This window comes from Papaver somniferum, unplaced genomic scaffold, assembly GCF_003573695.1.
Source record: "Papaver somniferum cultivar HN1 unplaced genomic scaffold, ASM357369v1 unplaced-scaffold_107, whole genome shotgun sequence".
NCBI lineage: Eukaryota > Viridiplantae > Streptophyta > Magnoliopsida > Ranunculales > Papaveraceae > Papaver > Papaver somniferum.
In genome coordinates this window covers 13,597,119-13,622,009 of record NW_020619603.1, presented here as the reverse complement: position 1 = coordinate 13,622,009, position 24,891 = coordinate 13,597,119, and the positions used below count along the sequence as shown (strand labels likewise).

The 24,891-nt window shown below is 37.3% G+C and overlaps 1 protein-coding gene across 1 annotated transcript; it reads right to left on the bottom strand.

The window, feature by feature from the left end:
• Positions 1-755: 755 nt before the first annotated feature.
• LOC113327711 (protein ENHANCED DISEASE RESISTANCE 2-like) lies at positions 756-4,843 on the bottom strand. Its single transcript, XM_026574849.1, has 2 exons — positions 4,689-4,843; positions 756-3,303 (listed from the first exon to the last, which is right to left on the bottom strand). Exon 2 carries the CDS (start codon positions 3,270-3,272, stop codon positions 957-959), a length of 2,316 nt encoding a protein of 771 aa, XP_026430634.1. The 5' UTR covers positions 3,273-3,303; positions 4,689-4,843; the 3' UTR covers positions 756-956.
• Between the last annotated feature and the right edge of the window lie 20,048 nt (positions 4,844-24,891).

Genomic DNA, 24,891 nt, shown 5'->3' with positions numbered 1-24,891 from the left:
TAGATGGTCTTTCTACAGAGAATTCCTGAGAGAGATCTAGATAGAAAGAAAGTGAGAAATCTAGAAGAGATCTGTAACACTTTCAAGGGTAAGACCTTATAATCAATAAGAAAACATCTTCTTCTCCGTGGACGTAGGTCTTCATGGCCGAATCACGTTATATGCTTGTGTTCATCTTTATTTTTCATGCTATTTACATCTTGTTCATCTTTGTTCTTGTATGTTTAAGTAGTTTTTAGTCTTTATTTTCACTTGATGTAGTAGTCAGAAAATATGCAACTATAGAAATGCCAGAAGTTGTGTATTACTGATTTTGTTAATTAGGGGTTGTTGGGCTTGCAAGTTGATTTGCTTGCAAGTTGATTTGCTTGCAAGTTATTCTGGACTGGTTTAGTTTGTTTGCTTTTTCTCCGATTTGCAAGTTTCTCGAAGAAATCTGTTTCGAAGCATTCTCAAAATGTTTGAGGCATACCAAGTTTTCAGCCGAACCTATGGTTTTTACCTAGGTTCGGTTGATAACTTTTCAGCCGAAATATGCCTCAAATCATTTTGAGTATGCCTCAAAATAGGTTTCTTCTCGAACGGGAATTTTCCCTGTGGTAAGTATTGCAAGTTCTGGAGTTTTAACTGTATCCTTACATAAACACCTGCACAACAATTTACTACAGACAGTTGTAAAATCTAATGGCCAAAGTGTTCAGGACATGTAATAATATATACCGTTATGGAGATTGCCACAGCATTTCTTATGCAGATTTTAACGAAATTTCACACATCTAAATTGGTGGGATGAAACAGAACAGATTGCAATATATCTATGAATATATTTGATAGAAAAACCCTAACAGCAGTTTTGTAAAATTTGTAAAACACAGTGACTTAACTACTACAGATAAATAGCATATCATGACAGGGAGATAGAGAGAGAGAGCGAGTGAACTTCCTCAGCTTCAGAATCAGGAAGCTTCAAAATCAACAGCAGATTCTGGCTTCAAGCGGTTTAGCCGTACTGTTCCAAGAATATATTCAGGCAGTTCATTTTCTTCTTTGGCCTCAACTAAAATTGCGAGATCAACAACAAGGCTGGTAACATATCCAAGAACTAAGTTGATTATACTTCTTGCAACTGATGACGAGCCAATATCCACATCGATCTCAAGAAAATTATCTTGTCTAAGGTATCTACACGTCACTGCTTTCCCCAGCAAGCAAGCTTTTGTCCCAACCGCTCGCTTGACCATCCAGTATCCCTCCTTAATACTTGGAATTAGTTTAAATCTTGAATCACGAAATGTGTCACTGCCATCAACGAATTTGCCCAGCAAAGAATCCTGTTTTATCGGCCTGTCAGCAGCATAGTACATGACTAAGCTGTAGTTTGGTTTAGCTGGAACCTGGAGATTAATGACAAGGATAAACGGGAGTTTCTTTGCAGCTTCTGACTGAACTAGACATCTAGGATGCGCTGCAATCCTATCAATCTTAGTATCAGACTTGAACCAATCAACCGCTAATAGCTTCAAAAGAGGAATCCCCCCCGTTATCTTAGAAGAATCTTTTAAGTAAGTCTGCCCTCTTATCATAAATCCTTGGCCGTCAGGAGAAGTCCAACAATCTGCATCTGAATCGTCTTTCCCTACACGCAGAGACCCATGAACCTGAATTGCATTAACACTGACAGGAGAAATGCTGGCATCAAGTTCCTTCTCTGAACTCGGAGCTGTATTTCGCTTCAAAGCTAACCTAGCAATCGCCCATGAAACATTCTTCAGCTTTACCTTTCCATCATTCTTCTTGAGGACCTCTACATCATCGTCACTATCCTCATCATCAGATGACGACGTCTCATCAGCAGCGATGGCATCATAAAACTGATCACTTTCATCACCGTCTAGAAATTCAGAATAAGAACCTGAAGAAGCAGATGATTCTGTTTGGACAGTAGTCGTAGAACTTGCATATGTTGGAGATGGATTGGCTTCAAAGTATTCTCTAAGTCCTGCCACTTGGCACAGTAACGCGTACGGAATGGTCTTCTCAAATGTTGAATGCTGATATTTTTTCCATTTTCGCCAGCCACTAGAGCTTATCTCCAACATTAGAGTCACGAGACATCTTGGAGCATCGGAAGGTGATGCAGGGTCAAGCGCTTTAATTTCCCATGTTGAAGGAGTAATGTTAGTTCTGCGATAGCTAGATCTTGGAGGTTTCTTTTTGTGGATGGCAGGAAATTGTAAAATGGTATATGCTCCATCATCCTGCCCTCGGAACCACTGCCTTGAGAAAACAAAATCCCTTTTGGATTGCCACCGAGTGAGGTATTTCGGGTCATATGTCCCATAGACAACATCATTGTGGCCATTCAAAGAATCAACCAGTTCTAGGTCACTGGTCATCATATCCCACTCATATCTCTTTCTTCGATCAAGGCTAAGAACCATTTCAAAGACTGTATCCATGTTTGCATCCACAACACCAACAGATTTAACAAGAACATCCTTTTTCCGTTTCTTTCCATCTGCGACATCCTCAAAAATTCTAATACCATTGACTGTGTGAACACATTTCCACTGATGGGCCTCAACAGCATCACCAACGTCCCCTTTAAAAAACCCATCTGGCTTGACATGCTCATCTCCTAGATTTGAGGTCTGGCGTAGAAGTGCCTCAGGACCTTTTCCGATTCTTACAAGTTTTCTTAACCCATGCGCATACCTCCTCATTCTAGGTCGATGCCCCTCAAAATTGAGCTCATTATTCTCCATGTTTTTAAGCTTTTTCTGCGTACAACTACCTCCTTTTGCCAGCTCATACTCAGCCTGTTGCTTAGCATGATCAAATGCTTCCATCCATTTTGTAGCTTCACCAGCTGTAGCACAAGCGATTTCTCCTTTTCTGCTCTCGTCTAATCGATTGGAAAGCCGTAAAACATAGAGCTCCCCATTATTGACCTTCCTACGACCTAATTCCTCCACCATAAGAGTGTATCCAACGGCGCCTTTTCTAATGGGTTTAATGCCGGGATTCTCATGAGGATCTCGCTTATACATCTCCACATATTTGCCCTTAACGGAAAGAAAACGAAGATGGCAGTAGTCTTGACCAATCGTGTTAACACCAAGATGGTATACCCAGCCAGAATACTCAAACTTTTCTGCAGCCTTCTCTTGCTCGGATGACGATGACGACGACGGCGATGATGATCCTTCTCTATCAGATCCTTCGTTGCTACCGTTATTCACCATCTTATTTGTTGACGATGACGACGGCATCCCCTCTCTCTCTATTTCGCTATCAGTGGACCTGCATTTTTCATAGTTATTGAAATTACTGATGATGCACAGTTAACACGATATCACACAATGTATAAAGGCATCTGTATATAATGTGCAGGTCAGGTGTATAACGGCAGGTCCTTTGGTAATATGCATTAAGGTATTTTTGGTTAGCTACCTGAATAAACAAACTGACAATTCCCACCATGGTATACAAGAAAAAATCACTGACGCAGATAAGTCAATATTTGTACAGTGCAGTATACATACCACACAAAGATATAAAAAAAAAAAAAAAAAAAAACTTAAACCGTATCGTGTATCCATTCCAAATAGAAAACTACCACGGCTATAATCTTTTGTTGATATTCAGCTGCTATGCATCTTGAGTTTACAATCAGTAAACACTAAACAGTAAAGAAACAACAAAAAGTGCACAGATCTACTGATATCAAAACATTGACTACCGCTAAGCTTTTAGAAAACATACTATCAAAAACTAGTTCTTCAGCAAGCCAACAACCATAGATGGTACTCCAACTATTAGACTTCTCCGTTCACCCCGACAATTAAGGCCCCCAGCCCCACCAAGGTGGCATACATATTTATCAGGAATGACTGTTTTAGCGGCAATGCCGCATAAAGACTTTAACATTGATAAGAACTGATAGTTCTTATCTAAAGCCATGAAGTAGTAAACCATAGATAATAAGAAGACACTAACAATCTTATAAAAAACTTTTCTCTGCTACCCAGATGAATTAGTCCACTTATATCGACTTAGTTAAAGGATAATCCTAATTAAATTGTACAACTGATTCCTAAACATCATAGAATTCTCAAGGAAACAAAACTCTTACAAGCTTCAAAAAAAAAAACTTCTCAAGCTTCATAGCAAACATAAATCCCCAATCTAATTTGAGTTAGTAGTACATGAAAAACAAATCCAAAATTTACTCCTAATAATGTATAACAGAATAAAGTTTTTATGCGACATTCACCCTAAAACAGTCATCCCTTATCATATAACTTTCTCAACAAACCCTGAAAAAAAAAATCATTCTGAAATACGCTAAATTCCTGATTTCAGTGAATCTGTAGATCGAATGTCTCAAAATTTTGATAAAACAAAACTTAAGGTTTTAATCAATCACATGTCTTTTATTAGGGAATCCAGAACTCGTTAACTTCTCTGATCTGTTGTAAATAACACAATTTCATCAGAAACAACCCTAGATTTCACACCTTTGATTTTGAGATACCTAACTGAAACAAATACTATAAATTCACAAACAAATTGTAATGTGGATGAAATCCGAATCAATCAATCAGACCTCAAATTGAAAATTTCTACATATCGAATTACAAATTGAACGAATAAAATCAAAATTTCTACCGATTAAGGAGACTAACCTGGTAATAGTGATGATGATGAGATCAAAGACAAACGGAATCCATTAATGGAAACAGATTTTTTGTTTGTTAAGCTCAGGTTTCTTCTTCTTGTGTTTTCTGCGTGTGCTGGAATTTGGTGGGTGAAGTAAGAGGAAATTTATTGGTTTGATTTTCTCGAATTAATGACGATGGGATCCACGTTCACTATACCAATGTCGGCAACAGTTCGAGATGGGAGGGTCCAGGTCCCTTTATCAATTTACTATTCTTGGTTAGTGGCAGCCTGGCATGGCATGGATGATCAAGGTCAGAATTTGTTTGAATGTGTTTTTTTCATTGGTCAAACAAAAGTGATACAAAAACCCCAAATATCATAAACTGTCTAAACTACCCTCCCCTAATTCAACCCAAAAGAAACTGAGAAAGAAAACGACCCACTAATTTATTACTTTACAACCTGCGTAACGGACAAAATTTCTTAAAACCTCCGCTCCTCTGTAACTCCTTCAAAAACCAACCCAGAAATCTCAGATCTTCTCATCCCTAAGCCAAAATCGTTCAAAATCAATCTGTATTCGTCATCATCTTCTCGATTTTACCTTCTTCTCTTATTCTATGGTTGCGTACTTCAACCACTGCTACAAAATCTGACCTAATTTTTTAACCCCAAATGGGAAGAAACAAAATCAACAGGCGAAAAAGAAAGATGAAAAGCTAAAGAAAATAGCGAAACCATCTCCTAAAGGTAAGAAATCGAATTTTCTTTCAAGTTGATTTCGAGTTTGAATTCAAAAGATTATTAGGTTTCATTTGATTTCTGGGTTGGTTTTCTGTTTGCTTTTAGGTTTCATTTCTTAGGTTAGGTTCTATTTTCATTTGGTTACATCGTTTCTTTGGTTTAGGTTTAGGTTTCAGTTTGTTTGATGTAACCAAATGAAAACAGATTTCAATTGTTTGTATATTTGATGCAACCAGATAATTTTTTTTTCTATTTGATGAAACCATATTTCATTTGTTTTTTATTTCATGAAACCAAAGTATAATCTGCTTTTTTTATGAAACCATTCTGGGTTTCATCATTTTACAACCAATTGGTAAATTGGTTCCACCAATTGTTAATCTGTTACATCATAATGATATGGTTTTTTTGATGAAACCATTTTTGGTTTCTTCACTTTTCATTTGTTAGGTTTAGGTTTGCAAGAATGATGTAACAGATTTGCGATGAAACCAGATTTCATTTTCTGTTTCTTGATGAAATGCAAAATTGGTTTCATCAGTTTAAGTTATTGGTTTACTTCTAGAGTTGTTATTGGATGTTGATTTGAATTCAAACTTTGGAGATTGGCGCTATGTTACATAATTTTATGGTTTCATACAAGTTTCAATTATGCTTATGGTTTCATCACTTTGTTCGTTCTTATGGTTTCATCATTACAAGTGTATGTCTTATGGTTTCATCATTATTATTTATTATTCTCTTATGGTTTAATTTTGGTTTCACAATAGGTAAAAAAAGAGATAAGGAACCATACAGGTGCTCATTGCATCATTTGTGCGAGCTAGCAGTGAAAATTAAGGCGTTGATAAAAAAACAAGCAACTGCATTTGAAAGCTCTTAAATCATGTCCTTTCTGGCGTTTCTTTGAGCCGTTCTATGATGGTGTAATGAACAAAGATGATCTCATCAAAAAGACAAAAGAAGTAATAATGTTTTTAAGTACAATTGAAAACAAACTTGGTGGTAAGCTCCCGTATTGTTTCAAATTAGCAAGATCAAGGAAAATGACTTTGCGGACAATTCCCGAACATTTTGCTGTGACTTTTGGTTTCCAAATGGTGAATTATGTAGAAGCATACGACATTGATGAAGATCTGGTTAAAAAGGTTAACGTCTTTGTGGCTAATTATTTTGATGGAAATAAAAAGACGAAAAAAACCGATATTGAAAAGCGTATGCTAGAAGCCGCAAATGATGAAACCAGAGCGGATGACTTTGTCAAATTTTTCGTAATGTTTCTGTTGGTTTCAGTATTTTTCCCTAACAAATGTGGGCAGACTCTCGCAGCAAAGTACTTGTATATGGTGTTTGATATGAACAAGGTGTGCTGGCCGGAAGTATTCCATGACTATGTACTTGATTCGATAATGACAAACAGAACAGACGTAGAAAATGTTGTTGGTTGTGTAATATACCCTCTGGTAAGTTAAGATTTGTTCTTTTTTTCATAAGTTAAGTATTTTTTTTTCAATATTGGTTGTTGATTAATAAGCGACTTGTTTTTGATGATTAATTTGAATATTGGTTGTTTTTTTTTTTTTTGCAGTATTGGTTGGCAGAGATGACAAAGATCGCACAAAGAAAACATGGGCTAGACAAGTATCCGAGGTTTGCTAGATGGAACCTTAGCAACATCTGTCAACAAGTATTGTCTAACTTCGAGAATCTTGAAGAAAAAACAGAACTTTGGTCAAAGGTAAATATTTACTTAGAAGATTTACTTTTCTGATGGAACCAATTTTGGTTTCATCAAAAATTCTAGCTGAATTTTTGTTTCTTAGATAACTTCGAGGGTTTTATTTGCTATTTTTGTTAGACAATATTCGAAATCTTCGAGGGTTTTATTAGATTATTGCTATGAGTTATTACCATTACTTGTTACCATTAAAAATGCTTTGCTTGGTATGTCGTCTGTTTTATTTTAAACGAATTTTGGTAAATATTTTCTTGTTCAGATTTACTTTTTTGATGAAACCAGTTTTGGATTCATCAAATTTTTTAGCTGAAACCAATTTTTCTTGTGTACTGCAGGAGAATATTGGTCACCGAAAGGGATCATTCTTGCTTCAGTATGACGAATCAGAAATGCGCTTGGCTGATCCCGTAGATGAAGTGGAAATTGTTGTGCCAGATGAAGAAAATGAAGTTCCGGTTAAAGTGCAAGATGAAGAAAATGTTGGTGCTAGCAGTGAAGCTAACTCCTTCAAAGCCAAATACCAATACTACATATGTTCTTTCTAAAGAAGAAGAATCACTGCTGGCAAAATATGATGTCGAGGACAGGGAACAACAACTGGTACAAAGATAGATTTGATTTTTCTTAGTAACAATTGAATTACTCGCATATATTACAATTTTCTTACACATTTCATCATTTTTTTGATGAAACCAGATTTGGTTCCATCATTCTTTTGATGGAACCAGATTTGGTTTCATAATTTCAAGTTAATGTTTGTTTGATGTATTAGCCAGTTCTTTTTATTCTTTCAGAAGTTTTTGATTTTTACAGCATTAGGTTTTGACACAAGAAGATGAAAAATAAAATAACTTAGGTATCTTGATATTGCAAGTGATAACAAGGTATGTTAACATGATAAATCAACAAGAATCTGAACAAGAATCTGAATAAGAGCAGGTCATATCTTCTTCGTCGAAGACAGTCACCGATGACGAACAAGAATGAGATGGTACTGAGTTGACTCCAAATACTATCGAGGATATCAAGGTGGCCGAGCGGGTTGAATCTGAAATGGAGAAATCTACTTCATCGAAGCCAGTCACCGAGGAAAAACAAGAAAGAGATGGTACTGAGTTGAATCCGAATACTATCGAGGACATCAAGGTGGCAGAGCAGGTTGAATCTTAAATGAGCAAAGCTTCTTCATCGATGCCAGTCACCAATGATGAACAAGAAGGAGAGGGTACTTAGTTGACTCCAAATACCGTTGAGGATATCAAGGTGGCAGAGCGGGTGGAATCTGAAATGAGCAAAGCTTCTTCGTCGAAGCAAATTATTGAACAAGAAGAAAACGAAACTCAATTTGTAATTGATGAAGATGTTATCAGGAAAATGGAATACGAATACAATAAGAAAGGTTGTTCGTCGTCAAAGCCAAATGTTGGAAGCGTATACTACTACCCAGCTGTAAAGATGGCGAAGGATTTACTTGAGTTAGAAAATGAACAACCTGGATTTGATTTAGGACTGTCGCAGTGTGAAAGTCAAGAGAAAGGACAGGGAGAACTCAGTGCTGCACAAAGGATGAGTAACATGGTTACAAGAATGAGGGAAGACAGAAGGAATTTGGTTCCACCTATCAGAATGCAGGATTACAAAACCAGTGTGAAAAAAAAAAGAAAGGTTACAGCTCGTAAGTGCAAGGAAAACAAGGAGGTGCAGGAAGTACAGGGGGTGAAGTTAAAACCAGTTGATAACTGGAAGATCTTGAAAGTACTCAACAGAAATGAGAAACCCCTCGTGACCACTTTTTTCAGAAAGAACAATGAAAGGTAAGTGGGAAATAACTGATGTAACCAAGACTGGTTTCATCAAAATTTTGTTCCAAGTTATGCATTGTTTCTCCTTTTTTTATCCATCATTGACTAGATTTTTAAAAAATAAAATTAACAGGTCAACGACGTGGGAGCATTTAAATCTTCAATTACATATATCGGGGAAGATGATGGATAATTTGATGAGAAAGGGTGACGTCGCAGGAGACATCATAGAGTTCTACATTTTGAAGCTGCAAAAAAACATCAAAAAAAATGAGTTGAAACAAGATGGTTCTCCAAAGTACCAGAGAGCTGTGTTTCTAAGCACATTTGCCTATGTAAGTTTACTCTGAAATTCTTTAATGTAAATTTTTTGGCATAAAAAATAGTTGTGCAAAAAAAAATGATGTTGTTTATATGGTTAATTTTGATGGAACCAAGTTTGGTTTCATCAAAATTGCATGTCTGTAACTAATTAAGGAGTTGTTATCTGGTATTTTTTTTCAGACATGTCACTCATTAGGAAAGAAATGTGGTGTTGTAATAGAAGGCTTCATCGACAAAATGGATTATAGCGTGCGGTTTTTGTTCATTTCGTTGCTGACATCACTTGGAGATGTAAACCATTGGACATTGCTTTCTTTTGATTTTGAAACCGGGGAATTTTATCACTACAACTCCTTAGCTTCCACGGGAGAGGAATGCAGAAAAAGTGCTGAAAGCATGAAACAACGTATAGTATCAGCATTTGCACAACACGACGGAAAGCTCCCCTGTGATCAGCAGGCAAGTAAGCCAACAACATACTCTTTGCACAACCCTACATGTTGTGAACAAATAGGGTAAGTTATGTTTGGAAGTTTATAGTTCACATATGCATATGCTTGAAATCATTACATAACTTGTAACCGAATGCTTTACATATAGCTACTAATATCAGAACACTCTCATCTAGTCACTTTGTAACAATTGAGACATTGTTTTGGTTTTTCAGGAACGATTGTGACCTGCATGTTTACTATTACATGAAGAGCCTCTTGAAAGGAAACATGTCTACAAATGATATACGAGAAAAGGTGCATAATATGAGACCAAAGTTGGCGTTGAAGATACTCCTTGACAATATAGAATAATACTCGCATGTCGTGCCCGTCCTATTGAACATTCAGTTTTAGTTGAAGTTTAAATTACTTTTGAAATGGTTATTGTAATGATGGTACTGCTTGACTTACAGTTCTTCTTGCAAATTCAAGTTTTAGTTGAAGTTTAAAGTACTTGTGAAATGGTTACAGTTTATATAAAAACGATTTCGTGTTATTTCAGTTGTATTTCCTTAAAAGCTTATGTCTACAGAAATATGATGTCTCATTTTTATAAAAACTATCCATAAATGATGTGTCATATATTTGCGGCACCAATAAACAGTAGACAAAACATCATCTACTGTGTTGTCAAAAAATATAGAAGAAAAAGTGACAGTAAAACAATGGTTCCACCAAAATAAGATGAAACCTAATTCGGTTACACCAAACTATAAAGGCCTGTAAAAATTCTGAAAAACTTAAACTTAATCAAACTTATTATTCTTAGACAAATTATAAAATGAAAACACACCTGCAGCATATTAACTTCTAAAACAAAAATCTGAAATAGTAAATGAAATACATATTGTAGTCTAGCAAATGAAACTAAGAGTAAAATTCGATGACTTGCAGGAACCACATATTGTAGTCTAGTCGAAATGACTACAAGTTCTCATGAAATCTGACGAGAAGGGCATGTCCGTTTATTATGGGTGGTCAAAACCTTGCAGGAACCACAAGTTCTCATCTTCTTAAACTGAACCTGTATTAGCAATCCTCTTCTTCTTCGATGGACGTCTTGGTTGTGGTCCATTATTCGGACCAAAAACCATCGATTTCGGCGACACTATCACGGGCTTTTCGACTGTGGGAACATGACTGATTGCATGTTTATATGATTGTCGGTAGAACTTTTCTGTAAAGTAGTGCTCAACATAATTGTAAGGATCTTCTTCATTCACCATGATGCAACGGACAACATGGGCACACGGGAAACCGTCAATACGCCAACGGTTGCAAGAACATGTTCTTCTTTTCAAATCGACAGTCTGTGTTAATGAAGCATGAACTTCAAACACATATTCCGCTGACTTGGTGACTGGGTAGTTACATCCATGCATCTTGTTGTCGTGGAGCAGAGCTTCATATTCTGGACATAGAGTTTGACGCCATTTCATTAAATTAGCAGAGTCCTCGCGACGTTTACACATTTGGTCCATTAGCTTCACCCTGATCTCATCAACCATGATGGCTATAGGCTTCTCTCTCTCTTCAACGATCGAACCATTGAAACTCTCAGCAATATTTGAACACTACCTACCATATCGTCGACCCTTGAAGAAAAAACTTGCCCATTTATCAAGAGGAGCTCTACTTAGATAGTCTTGTAACTTCTGATTTTGAACCTTCCTCAACTTATCCCAATTCTCTGTAAATTCTTTATGAGTAGAAGCATACGCACATTTCTTAAACAGTCCCAATACATATTTGTTATAAACTTTGCAACTCTTTGGTAAGCATGTATTGATATTGCATTCCATATGCCAGTAGCACCAACCATGAAAAGCCTCAGGAAAAACAATAGGAATTTGTGTTACCAATCCAATACCTCGATCACTCACAAAAGTAAGCTTTGGTCGTAAAGGAGAAAGGACTTTATTCAAATTATCCAAAAAACCATTTCCAGTTCGCTTCATTCTCCGATGAAACTACACCATAAGCAAGAGGGAAGATTTATGTAACATGAACAGAAAGCATAACACAAGCATAAGATGCGATGAAAACCAAACATATAAAAAATGATGAAACCAACATAAAAAAATGATGAAACCAACATAAAAAATGATAAAAACCTTACCATCATTTCCGGTTAGACCTGTTGCTGCCATCATATGACCAAGGTACTTGCTTTTCAAGTGAGCCGCATCAACGAATAATACAGGACGACAGAAATTGAATCCACGACTACAAGCTTCAAAACAGATAAACATCCTTTGAAATTTATGGGTCCCTTCTTCAACTTCCAAAACCACGTGAGAACCATGATTGGTTTCAATCAACTTGTTTTTATACCAGTTCAAGAACATAAAAGATTTATCGTTCTCTCCCCATGAAGTATTCAGTGCATGCTTCTTACCTGCGTATGCATAATAACGACTAATGTCAAAGCCGAAGTCTATCGTAAAAGATTCCATAATATGCTTAGTTTTCTTATTAGGATCCTGTTTAATTTCATCAATAATCAAGCTACTAACTAGTTTCTTCGATATCCGTGGAATGTTAACAAATCCACCAACACAAGTATGTTGATTATTTAGTTCCTTGATAATAAAAGGACTTCCTACAACACCATCAACAGACACAACATATAAATGCCAGTCACATTTCTCCTCTTTGTTCTTATTAGCACAACGTGCACCAAGCCTCAACTTCTCATTCATATATACCGTGAATTCATAACCAGCTGTTGCGTGATACTTCTGTAAATCACAACGAACTTGTTCAACACCTCTCGGAAACAACTGTTCAACTCATTGAGAATGATGTAACCAGTGAGCACACTTCAACGGTTCCTTAATTTTATCTGGAACATCATAATCAATCCGTGGCTTCTCAAAAGGTATAATTCCAGAACTTTGTGGATGGTCATCAAAAGCTATGGTTCCTGGACTTATTGAACCATAACTCTCAGATTTGTGACTTACGAGTAACTCCATAATCCCTTCTTTATTATACATACTAAATAGAGCCAAACATTGAAGATCAAAATCAGAATGAATAACCTTTTGTTGATCATCAACCATGTGAAAAATTTCCATAGAAGGAGGAGAGAATTCACACCAACTTGAGCATATACTAGTCTTCAAATTAGCAAAACACTCTTGGAGGCCAATACGAAGAGTTAAACAATCTTCTTTGTGACATACAAGTGCGAGAACAGAATCCATAATCTACAGAACAAAATGATGAAACCAAAAAAAGTTTCACCATATGTGAATATCAACAACAATTTTTTTTTTTTGAAAAACAAGTCCAAAGAGATGGAATCCTTCATAAGAACATCAACACAAACATAAAAAATCATATGCTAACATCAATTCAGTTTATTCGACAAGAGTGACTAGCAAATTCACACAAACAAAATCAAAAATCAACACAAAAAAGAGAATTGAATACCTGAAAAGTTGATTGATTCCTTGAAGACGAAGATTAATATGAAGACGAAGATGATCAACACGAAGTTGATTGATTGTTCAGCTGGATTCTTCAATTCGAGATTCAATTTCAACTTGAAAAGCGGAAATATGATTTCAGCTAAACTGAATTCCAACCAGATCTCGAATAACGAATTGGATTCTTCTCTTCTTCGAACAACTACGTTTATCTTCTCTTCTTCGAACAACTGAATTGGATTCTTCTACGTATCTCGAATAAACAGATCTCAAAACTTGTAGCTTCTCTTCCGGTTTTTCAATCAAACAAACCTAAAATTGCACTCTCAATTTTTGAATTGAAATTGGGAGAAGATGATGACGAATCTTTGAATTGAAACGAAAAGAACGAAGAAAACTAGGAAAGAAGAATCACACTTTTTCTGAATCTGATTTGTTCGCTTCAGAGAGGAAAAAAATCGTTTTTACTTTCTTGTTTCTGCCAAACTTTCCTTTGAAAGTGTTTTTATATGCGGAAGGTTAATTTTGGAATTTAGAAATCAAATAAAAACTGAATTTTAAAATTTTTATTTGAATTGGGGTTTTTGTCCCAGTTTTGTTTGAAACGGTTTTTATTTGTTAAAAATAATATGACCGGTTTTTTCTTATCACTAGTTTGTTCATCTAGGGGTTTTGTCAATAGTTTTGTTGGTCAAAATTATTAAATATTCGAAGACCAAGATGAATTACGTGTGAAATTATGTGGCGCCTACGTGACGCGGTACTATTCAATCATTCTAGACGAACCGTGCTTTTGGACAAGGAAAAAACCCGTAGCTCACAGAAAATGGGACCCGTACTTTTGAGAATTGGAGTGGTTGTAGTTTGTGGCTCACTTGTGTGTGAAAGATTTTTTGTCTTGTCCAAAAACGCCGTTCTTATAAAATTCTCGCCAATTAAATCTTTTAATGTAGAGGTCTTGAATCAATCAGACTGTGACATTCATAGCTTGAAAATTAATTTTTTTTGAAAAATATCAGAAAAATACACCAATTTCTCTCATAAATGTATTGCTATTTCTTAGTATCTAGTTAGTGGTTTAGAATTTTCTCAAGAACTTTTATTTGACGAGACCTTAAGAATTACCAATTATTCAACAAAAGATTTGAATTTTCGGCATGAACTATATATTGTCCTCCAATGAACATAGACGACGTTAAGGGAATCTCCTTGTATTTCCAAAATCCCAAGGATGAAAGTCCAAGCTAATGTGCCCAGAGGGGGAGGGTGCTTTCTATCTTTACCTTTCGCCATCAAAAATATCTCAAACTTCATACGCGTAACAGGCGTGTGAGGACATACTACTACTACTAAACAACAATGTAGAGCCAAACTAGCTAGGCAGCCAATAAATAGACAACGCATGCTCTGAGTGACGAACTGCGGCGTCACATCACTGGTTTTGAGTGTGACTCATACTTAAATAATTCAATAGAGTGTGCAGTGAGCGTAGTGTATGTGTCAGTTGGAGATAAGTGGTGGTCTACCTGGTTGGTGGTGGTGGTTAGGCATGTGGCCCACCTGGTTGGTGGTGCTGATCAGATGAACTTTTAAGAATGACAGACACAACATTGGGCAGCTGAATAATGGTCGTCGACATGCCTATGGCACGAATTTTTTTGGGACATCCGTAGCCGAGCCAGATATTGCTTTGCCTACCAGAAAAACCTCCAGATAAGCGACAAAAACCACTTCATCAACCTCTGCCTACCCTGATGGTGCCCTAACGTATTCTGAATGCGTCTCTCGTTATTCCATTTCATCACCAACTGAATAATTAAACTCATTCAACTCTAATTCCTCTACTCAGCCAAGATATTCTTCCAGTGGTAAGTAACTGAGGCCGGAAACTATCCTTATTCTTGATCGAAACTTCATTAATATTGGGTCATTTTTTGAACTTATTAGAAGACAAAGATATTCTTGTCCGCATATATGTATATGGAGTGGGATATGGACACTCTCGTGCCAGGCATGCAGGAGATTTTCTAGAATTGATCATCACTAATCCGCCCGGCCCAACGTTCAAACTAATAGCTAGCTAGTGTAAGTATATATGCGACTTGAAGTCCTTACCATTGTACCATGTATATATTCAACTCTTACAGCGAACTCAACAGATTGATGCAATTTTGCATACCCCGTCGAAAGGAAACCCATAATGATTATGAGGTGAAAGAACCTAGTTCATGATTAGTTTTGCACACTGGTTCGGCCCGACTAAGTAGAAATTATTGCAACCTCAGCCCACAAACCTTGGATAATTCCAAAACGATCCTACAGCTAGAGGCCAACTAAGTAATAACGTCCATGCTTTATGATTTAGATATTACCAGTACCAGCCATATCTTGTCAGGCATTTCAATAGATTACCAAATTATGACTCCGAGTTAATCTTTGATTTCTTATAGATTCTTTCCTTTACAAAATCCAAAACGGAGGACATAAATCTCCTCGTATAATGGCTTACTACTGCGAAAGATCTTACACTCCAAGATTTCAGTCTGCATATACCTATTTCAACAGTGAATAGAAACGAAATAAGATACACAAGTATGCATCACAATATCCCACTGAAATTAGATATAAATAAATGCACGTTGAACAAATAAATACAGCTTAACCAAACAAATGAGTAAATCACTCCCATAATATCGAAAGTAATTGATTCATTCAAAGAAGACCAACAATAATGATCACATAGAAGTGTAAATGGAGAGTTTCATTCTATGGACAAATCCAGCTGCATTAATAATGTAGCACTTGTAGAATTTGTTGAGAAGAATACAACACCGAAGTCGTAGGAGACGCGAAAGGAAGAAAGGTGATGCGAAGGGACGAAGGTGACTTAAACAAGTTGAAAGAAAAGAAGAGGTTTGGATTCTCTGAAACAGAGGTTTGATAGTAATCTTAATAATATTGAATTTGTCTTACAAAGAACGTTAATAGCCTGTTTATATAGGCTGAAAATAAGAATTCTAAAAATTAACAAACTCTAAAAGAAGAAACACGTAAAAATAAACAATAACAAAATGAAGAAAGGGTTGTAGTACCTGGTTCATGAGACGCGTGAAAGTACTAGGAGCGTTTGATAAGCCGAAAGGCATTACTAGCCATTCATATAGACCTTCTCGAGTCTTAAAAGTTGTTTTCCATTCGTCACCAAAACGTATGTGAATCTGATGATATCCACTTCTTAAATAAGGTAGTGAAAACGTTTGCACCAACTAACATATCAATCATGTCATCAAACCTAGGGATAAGAAATCGATATGGAATAGAAATTTTATTAATATCTTTGCAGTCAATGCACATTCTCCATACACCATCTTTCTTGCTTACTAAAGAGGCTGGACTTGAACAAGGGATCTTATTTAGCCTGATTAAACCTTTTTGTAATAATTAAGTTACCTGTCCTTGAAGAATTTCATGTCCAGTAGGACTTAAACTGTAATGAGCAATATTTGGTAAAGAAGATCCTGGTATTAAATCAATTTGGTGTTGTATATCTCTTAATGTAGGTAAGTAAGTTGGTAATTCATCTAGATATAAAACCTTGTATTGACGAAGTAATGGTTGTACCTTTTCTGGAATGTCCACCTCAGGCTTAAGGGCTTCATAAGAACTGAGTGTATGAGAATTTATGGACTTGACGCTAGAAGCCACCAAGGCACTAGTTTTCCCATCATTGTGTTCTTTATAAACAGCTACAGTTTTGGAAGAAACCAAAATCTTCTTCTTCCCATCTTGATAAAAGGTATAACTGTTCTCAAAACAGTTATGAACTGCACGTATGTCATACTTCCATGGTTATCCAAGAAATAAATATGCTGCAGTCATATTGATCACGTCGCATAAGACTTCATCTTCATACCCAATGAATGAAAACAAAACAAGGAGAAGCATGCAACACGGAGGTTGTAGGAGATGCGAAAGGAAGAAAGGTGATGCGAAGGGACGAAGGTAACTTAAACAAGTTGAAATAAAAGAAGAGGTTTGGATTCTCTAAAACAGAGGTTTGATAATAATCTTAATAATATTGAATCTGTCTTACAAAGAACGTTAATAGCCTGTTTAAATAGGCTGAAAATAGGAATTCTAAAAATTAACAAACTCTAAAAGAAGAAACACGTAAAAGAAATTCAGGATGAAGAAACTGATATTGATGTTCCTTAGGAGCTGAGAGGGATAGTAGGGGATATTTCTTTTCTTTTATTTTCGTTTGAGAGTTGAAATTGAAGAATAAGGTCATGAGAGAGAAGGAGCGGAGGACGCAGTAAACTTATTCAGTTGGAGAGAAAGAGCTATGAGATTTCAATGGAAGTTTTTGGTGAGAAGGAATTGCTAAAAAATTTAGAGAGAGGGTGGGGGGGATTGAGAGTTTGGATTGCTATGCCAAACAGGCTAGTGATCTGGTTGATTCATCATTTAAAGTCTTTTCATAAAGGGAAGAACAAATTCTGTCTGTTAGTCAGCACAATGACTCAGCTGCACCTTGTTAACAAAAACAAGATAAGAACCATCAGAGGACCGAGTAACAAGGAAGACTCCTAAGGCTAAGGATACGCTCAGTTACATCAGAGTCTTAAATTTGTTAAAAGTCTTTGTTTTGATTGAGTCTGTAACTGCATTGCAGTATCTTTTGAGTATAAATAAAACTCTAAAATCTGCACATTAAGTGTGGAAGAATTTCACCAAAAACTTCATCTTCTAGCTTGGTATCAGGCTCAAGATCCAAAAACCGGCTTCCGCCTATTCTGAAACATATACAACCACAAATCAAATAAATGGCAGAGGTTACAACTACTCTACGCCAGGTTCAAATCCATCATCTTGTTACCTTGAAATATAGTGGTACCAATCATGTATTGTGGAAGGCTCAGTTCAAGCCTATACTGAAAGGCTATGACCTAACAGGTTTTATTGATGGATCAAAAGAAAAACCACCAAGAACTCTACCAGAAAGTGAGGCTATTAATCCTGCGTTCACTGCATATGAGCACCAAGATTCTTTGATCGTTGGTTGGCTGAATTCTACCTTAACTCCTGAGGTTCTGAGTGTAGTTGCAGAACTTGAGACTGCACAAGAGATATGGGACACCTTGGATTCTGAGTTTGCTCCAAAAACATTTGCTCACCAGATGAATTTAAAGAGACAGCTCCATAATCTGCACAAAGATAATAAGTCTCTGAAGGTGTATTTAAATGATGCTAAGCGTTTGTTTGATCAACTTGCAGCCACAGGATACACCGTACCGGATCATGAGAAAAACCAATCCATTTGCAATGGGTTGAATCATACATATGACCCTATTGTTACTAGTTTAAGTACTGCTGAAACAATGGACATATCAACATTCATAACTCATCTTCTGACTTTTGAGATGAGGTTAGAACATCAACTGTCTCAGTTGCAAGAACCAGTTGCAAACTATGTCAGCTCTTCCTCATCTGCTAGCAGACCTGCACCTAGAGGAGTTCAAAATACACCAAGAGGACCAAATCCGCCAAACAATAATCGTCGGCCTCAACAGCCTCCTAGAAATTCTGGTAATGGCACTGTCTATTGTCAGATTTGTAAAAAGCGTAACCATACTGCAGATCGATGCTGGTTTCGCTATGACAGAGATGCTCAACAACCTACAAAAACGCCTGAGGCTTATATAGCCTTACCAGGTGTTCAACCAAATGGACAATGGGTAACTGATACTGGTGCGACCCATCATCTAACTCCTGATGTGAACAACATCTGCATACCGCATGAGTATGAGGGCACGGATCAAGTTAGAGTAGGTAATGGTAATGGTCTGGAGATTGCACATATTGGTAACGCAACATTCACTCATAATTCACGTTGCTTTATATTAAATCATATTTATCATGTGCCTAAGATTAAAACAAATCTTCTATCTGTTTCTAAATTCTGTAAGGACAACAACGTGATTTTTGAGTTTCACACAAGCTTTTTTCTTGTAAAGGACAAATGTACAGGGGCAGTGCTGCTAAAGGGGAGGAATGAGAATGGGTTGTATGTATTCGATGGCGTAGGTGATTTTCATCCATCCAATAAGCCTCAGTCTTTTCTCTCAGCCAGTTTACCTGTTTGGCACCAGCGCATGGGTCACCCCATGCTTGGAACTGTTTCAAAAATAATTAGGAATTTCTCTCTTCCTTTTTTGCATAAGAAGTTCGATTTTTGTCACTCTTGTCATGTTAGCAAGAGTAGAAAACTTCCCTTTTCTCTCAGTACTACTACCTTTGATACTCCTTTGAGTTTAGTTGTTTCTGATATTTGGGTTTCTCCACAACTATCAAGGAATGGTTTTCGTTATTACCTGTTGTTAATGGATGTCTTCTCTCATTACACATGGGTATTTCCAATGGTTCATCGTTCTGATGCTTACAATATCTTTGTTTATTTTCACAAACAAGTAGAGAATTTAACTGGTTACAAAATCAAAGTTTTTCAATCTGACAATGCTCTTGAGTAAAAAAGAATTACCTCCTACTTAAATAGTTCAGGCATCCAACATAGATTTTCCTTCCCTCACACCTCGGCTCAAAATGGTCTTGCAGAGCGTCGTATAAGACATGTAACAGAGAGTGGTCTAGCACTTCTTTTTCATGCTCATTTGCCAAAAGATTTTTGGTGAGATGCTTTTACTACCGCTTGTTATCTTATCAATAGGGTGCCTAAATATAAAACAAATTCCCTCACACCTCTTGAGTTGTGTACAAAAAGAAACCAAGTTATACCTTTTTAAGGGTGTTTGGTTGCTTGGATTATCCCTGTCTAAGGCCTTACAATACAAACAAGTTAGAACCCAGGTCACTTCCTTGTGTATTTTTAGGGTACAGTGCAGTGCATAAAGGCTATATTTTCCTTCATCTGCCAACAATAGGCAGTATATATCACGTCACGTGAGATTTGAAGAAAGCACATTCCCATTGTCTCCTCAGCAGTAGCAAGCTCTTGCCGTTTGTCAGCCGATTCCTGCATCATGAACAGATATTCTTAGCTCTGCAGTTTTCAGCCCTTCATCTCCTGCTCGGCTACAGCTACAGCAGCTGCTGTCACCAGTGTTAGAGCTGCAAACTCGGGCAAATGCTCCATATTCTCCAGATGCTTCTCCGGCTGCTTCAAACGAGTCTCCAATTAATTCCTTGTCTCCTGATCATACTGATCAGCAAATGCAACAAGGTCACATGATGGTCACCCGTGCTAAATCAGGTATTACCAAACCGATTCAAAAGTTGTGTCTTGCTGCAACTAAATATCCTCTACATGACGAAGATTTTATGGAGCCTACTTGCTACTCTAAAGCCTGTAAAATAGAAGAATTGAGAGACGCCATGGACACTCAGATAAATGCATTGATCCGAAATGGTACTTACTCACTTGTTAAGTATGAGTCTGGCATGAATGTAGTGGGGTCTAAGTGGGTCTACCGGATAAAGCGAAACCCAGATGGTTCAATAACGCTATAAAGCACGCTTGGTTTCTAAAGGGTTTACACAACAAGAGGGGGTGGATTATGGCGAAACTTTCTCACCGGTGATCAACCCATGCACAATCAGACTAGTACTATCGCTTGCAGCTATGAATAGCTGGCAGTTGCGTCAACTTGATGTTGAAAATGAATTTTTGCATGGTGTCTTGGAGGAGGATGTCTACATGAAGCAGCCTGCTGGCTATGTCGATCCTAACTTACCTGATCACGTCTGCAAGCTCCATAAATCCTTGTATGGCCTCAAACAGGCACCTCGTGCATGGTTTTCTCGTCTCAGTAGTCATTTTCTCCTGTTGGGTTTCAAGGCTTCAGTGGCGGACTCATCTCTTTTCATCAGGATTTCTGATAATTCCACAACATATGTGTTAATATATGTTGATGATATAATTGTGACAAGCTCTTCATCTGACTTAATAGATCAACTGGTGACTGATTTGGGTACTGCATTTGCTGTAAAAGATATGGGTCTCCTTTGTTATTTCCTAGGTGTTGAAGTTTTACGTCAAGGTGGCAAATTAGTGCTTTCTCAATGGAAATACATCTCAGACTTACTACATCGCACCCAACTAGATGGGGTTAAGCCGGTTTGTACTCCACTGGCTACTAACCTCCAAGTTCGTCGCCAAGGATCTGAATTGTTTGTAGATCCCACTCTTTACAGTAGTGTTGTGGGGGCCTTGCAATATCTACACCATACACGGCCTGACATAGCAGTGGCTGTTAACAAGGCCTGTCAGTTTATGCATGAGCCTTATTTGGATCATTGGGAGCTTGTTAAACGTATCTTGCGCTATTTGAAGCATACAATTGACTACGGCTTGTTCTTCTCACCAGTTTTGAACTATTCTCTCAATGCCTATTCAGATGCAGATTGGGAAGGTAATTTGGATGATAGGCGTTCCATTAGTGGCTACTGTATCTACTCTGGGGGTAATCTTATTTCTTGGAGTGCCAGGAAACAAAAAACAGTTTCAAAGTCAAGCACTGAATCGGAGTATCGTGGCATTGCTATTGCAACTTCAGAACTTATTTGGATTCAGTCTCTGTTACATGAATTAGGGGTTCTTACGCATGTTCCTTCCTTGTGGTTTGACAATCTGGGGGCAACTTATCTGACAGCGAATCCAATCTTCCATGCAAGGACAAAGCATATTGAGATAGACTATCACTTTGTACGTGAACGTGTCGCAGCTAAACAACTCAAAGTGCAGTCCATTAGTTCAAGGGATCAAATAGCTGACTTATTTACTAAGGGTCTGCCTTCAGTTAAGTTTCAGTTTCTGCATGACAAATTGAACATCCGTAAACTCCAGCTCAACTTAAGGGAGGGTGTTAGTCAGCACAATGACTCAGCTGCACCTTGTTAACAAAAACAAGATAAGAACCATCAGAGGACCGAGTAACAAGGAAGACTCCTAAGGCTAAGGATACGCTCAGTTACATCAGAGTCTTAAGTTTGTTAAAAGTCTTTGTTTTGATTGAGTCTGTAACTGCATTGCAGTATCTTTTGAGTATAAATAAAACTCTAAAATCTACAAATTAAGTGTGGAAGAATTTCACCCAAAACTTCATCTTCTAGCTCTGTCAGTATGAAGAAACAGACGGAGATCATATATTGATCCTTAAGGTGCAGCATAACAATGAGGGAGATTACATTAGATTAATAAGAAACAGGATAAGATATGATTTTAAGGGGGTGAGTATTTGCATCCCAGTTGGAAGGTTGAAGAAGAAGATGCAAGATTTTCCAAAAGAGGCAGATTTTCCAAGTGTGCTAACTGTAACCAAAACTGTGGTGGAATAAAAATTCATTAGAACATGATTGGTAGTTTTTTCTCATAAAATGAGTTGGAATAAAGTGGCAACTTCAATTAAAAAGGAGTTGGGCATTAGAAGGTTCATAAAGATTGAGGGAGTTAACAATCTGTAGGGTATGGTAAAACCGGAGAAGGATGAATGGAGGCAGCTTTCGAAACCACTGAAGTGGAGGATTGAAAGAGTTGATATTCATTTTTCCATCTGTGGCGGCAGTCCAAGAATGAGTCAACGTAAGGAGAAGATTCATAGTGATAATAAAAAGGAGGAAGGTGTTTTGTTTGATGTGTTGAAGACAAAGGAAACCATTCAATGGTTTAAACCAAGGGGTTTACATAAATCATATTGGTGTTCAAAAGTGCTGGAAAAAATTGGCAATCAGATTTCTTCAGGGGAGTTTCCAAAAATCGCAACTGAAACTTTAAAGCTTGAAGGGTTTCATTTTTCTAGGGTGGAGTTAACTGGCAATCTCAGCCATGTACCAGCGGTGATGCTGACGGAGATAGGAGAGGAGAAGGTGGCGATGGCTGGAGTGGGATCCAAATTACAAGGAGAAAATTAATATCTCAGAACAAGATTACCGTCGTGAATTGCGTAGATTTGATGAATCAGTCAAGGAATTTTCAAAAATTCAAAATGTCGTTGCTGAAGAATTGGTAGCGCGAAATCAGGAGTTGGTTATGGAAGGTGAGTCAGCGTCGGTGGCTGAACCAATTGATTCAGAAGTAGCTGAAAGGTCTGAAAATGGTTATGAGACGGGTTCGGGTAAATGGGTTTATAAGCCAAGTAACCAGTCAAGATCCGACCCAGTAATGGGTCAAATAGAAGTCCATGGTCAACACTCGACCGTTGGATATTTAAATTCAAGTGAAAGAGTAATTAATTCTCAATCAAATACATCGAGACAGGTGGAGAACGGTGGTGGAAATGTTGAATTTTTACCATTAATAATTCCAGAAGAGGTGGTGGAAATGAATATGCTCTCTGATATTGAAAATATGGTGGTCTCGAAACTAGGAGATGTTCAATTATCTCATACAGAGAGTATGGAGAAGGTAATGGAGGCAACAGAGTTGATGTTGATGCATTGTTGTATGTATGGTGGAGTCTGTGAGGGCAACAAAACTGTTCTTAAAGAAGTTTTTATGAAGCAGATATCTATATTGTAAAAAGAAGTGGTGTGTGTGTAGCCTTACAAATCCGACCATCGATTTCGTTATCCAACGGCTCGGATCGATTCGTTATATGTTCTATATAGACGTCCGTCTGATCCCGTTTTTAACATATAATTTTGGACGGCGCGGATTATTCCCGGCCCAACCAAAATTCCCTAATTTTACTTTGACCGATTTTTAGGTTTCATGAACCGCACCCTAACGTTACCGTGACCAATTAAATTCGTGGTCTACTCGATTTGATTAGCCAGGACGCATTCATACACATTTGAGAACCCTTTACTAAATTTTGTAATGGGATAGACAGGTATTACTAAATATCTATGTACATGGGCTCCACAGCTCTCCCAAATTTTGTATGGACGCATGCATAGGGGTGAGCATTTGATCCATAATCTGTGAATTTAACCGGGACCAACCGTTCATTTACGGATGGGTGTCCGGACCGTTCGTTAATGAGTTGGATGCGGATGGAATTTTTTAAATCCAACGGATAAAGGATCGGGCCCAGATGCAACCTTGAAAATCCGTTGGACATCCATATCCGTTAAATTAAGGACATTTATATAGTTCTAGAAAATGTTATGGATCATTTAGGAATTTTTAAGATGTTTGATTGGGGTGACGTACATCTCATTTTTATATTTGCATACATATATAAGATATATAGGTTTTATAAGGAGTCATTTGTGTTAGCTTTATTTTCTTTACTATAAATTTTAACTAAAACGAATCCATTGGATTATCCGCATCCAATCCTTCCATCCGTGCATCCATTGGATGCAAATTCGTTGGATATGGATTTGATGCGGATGCCAAATTTGAAATCCGTAGTGCAACGGATTGGATGCGGATGAGGTGAAAACCGGTTCATACCGGCCGATGCTTACCCTGGCACGCATACAGAGTTGCTAGACCTGCTTGCTAAAAGAACATCTACTTATCAAGTCAATAACTTCATTCCTCGTGTCGGTATTGGTGCATGCGGAAGACAACACGTTAATCATATTTAATATTAGTAAAGGAGATTCACGACAAACTTAGAGTATTACTACCCCATTACGGTAGTATCCTGTACTAGATTTAATTAGCTGATTTACCTCAGTTATATTTTTCGTATAAGATATGTATTAGAATTCTATTTACATAA

Bases quoted from the DNA above. Each gene is read 5' to 3' on its own strand.
- LOC113327711 (XM_026574849.1), bottom strand. From the start codon at position 3,272: ATGCCGTCGTCATCGTCAACAAATAAGATGGTGAATAACGGTAGCAAC.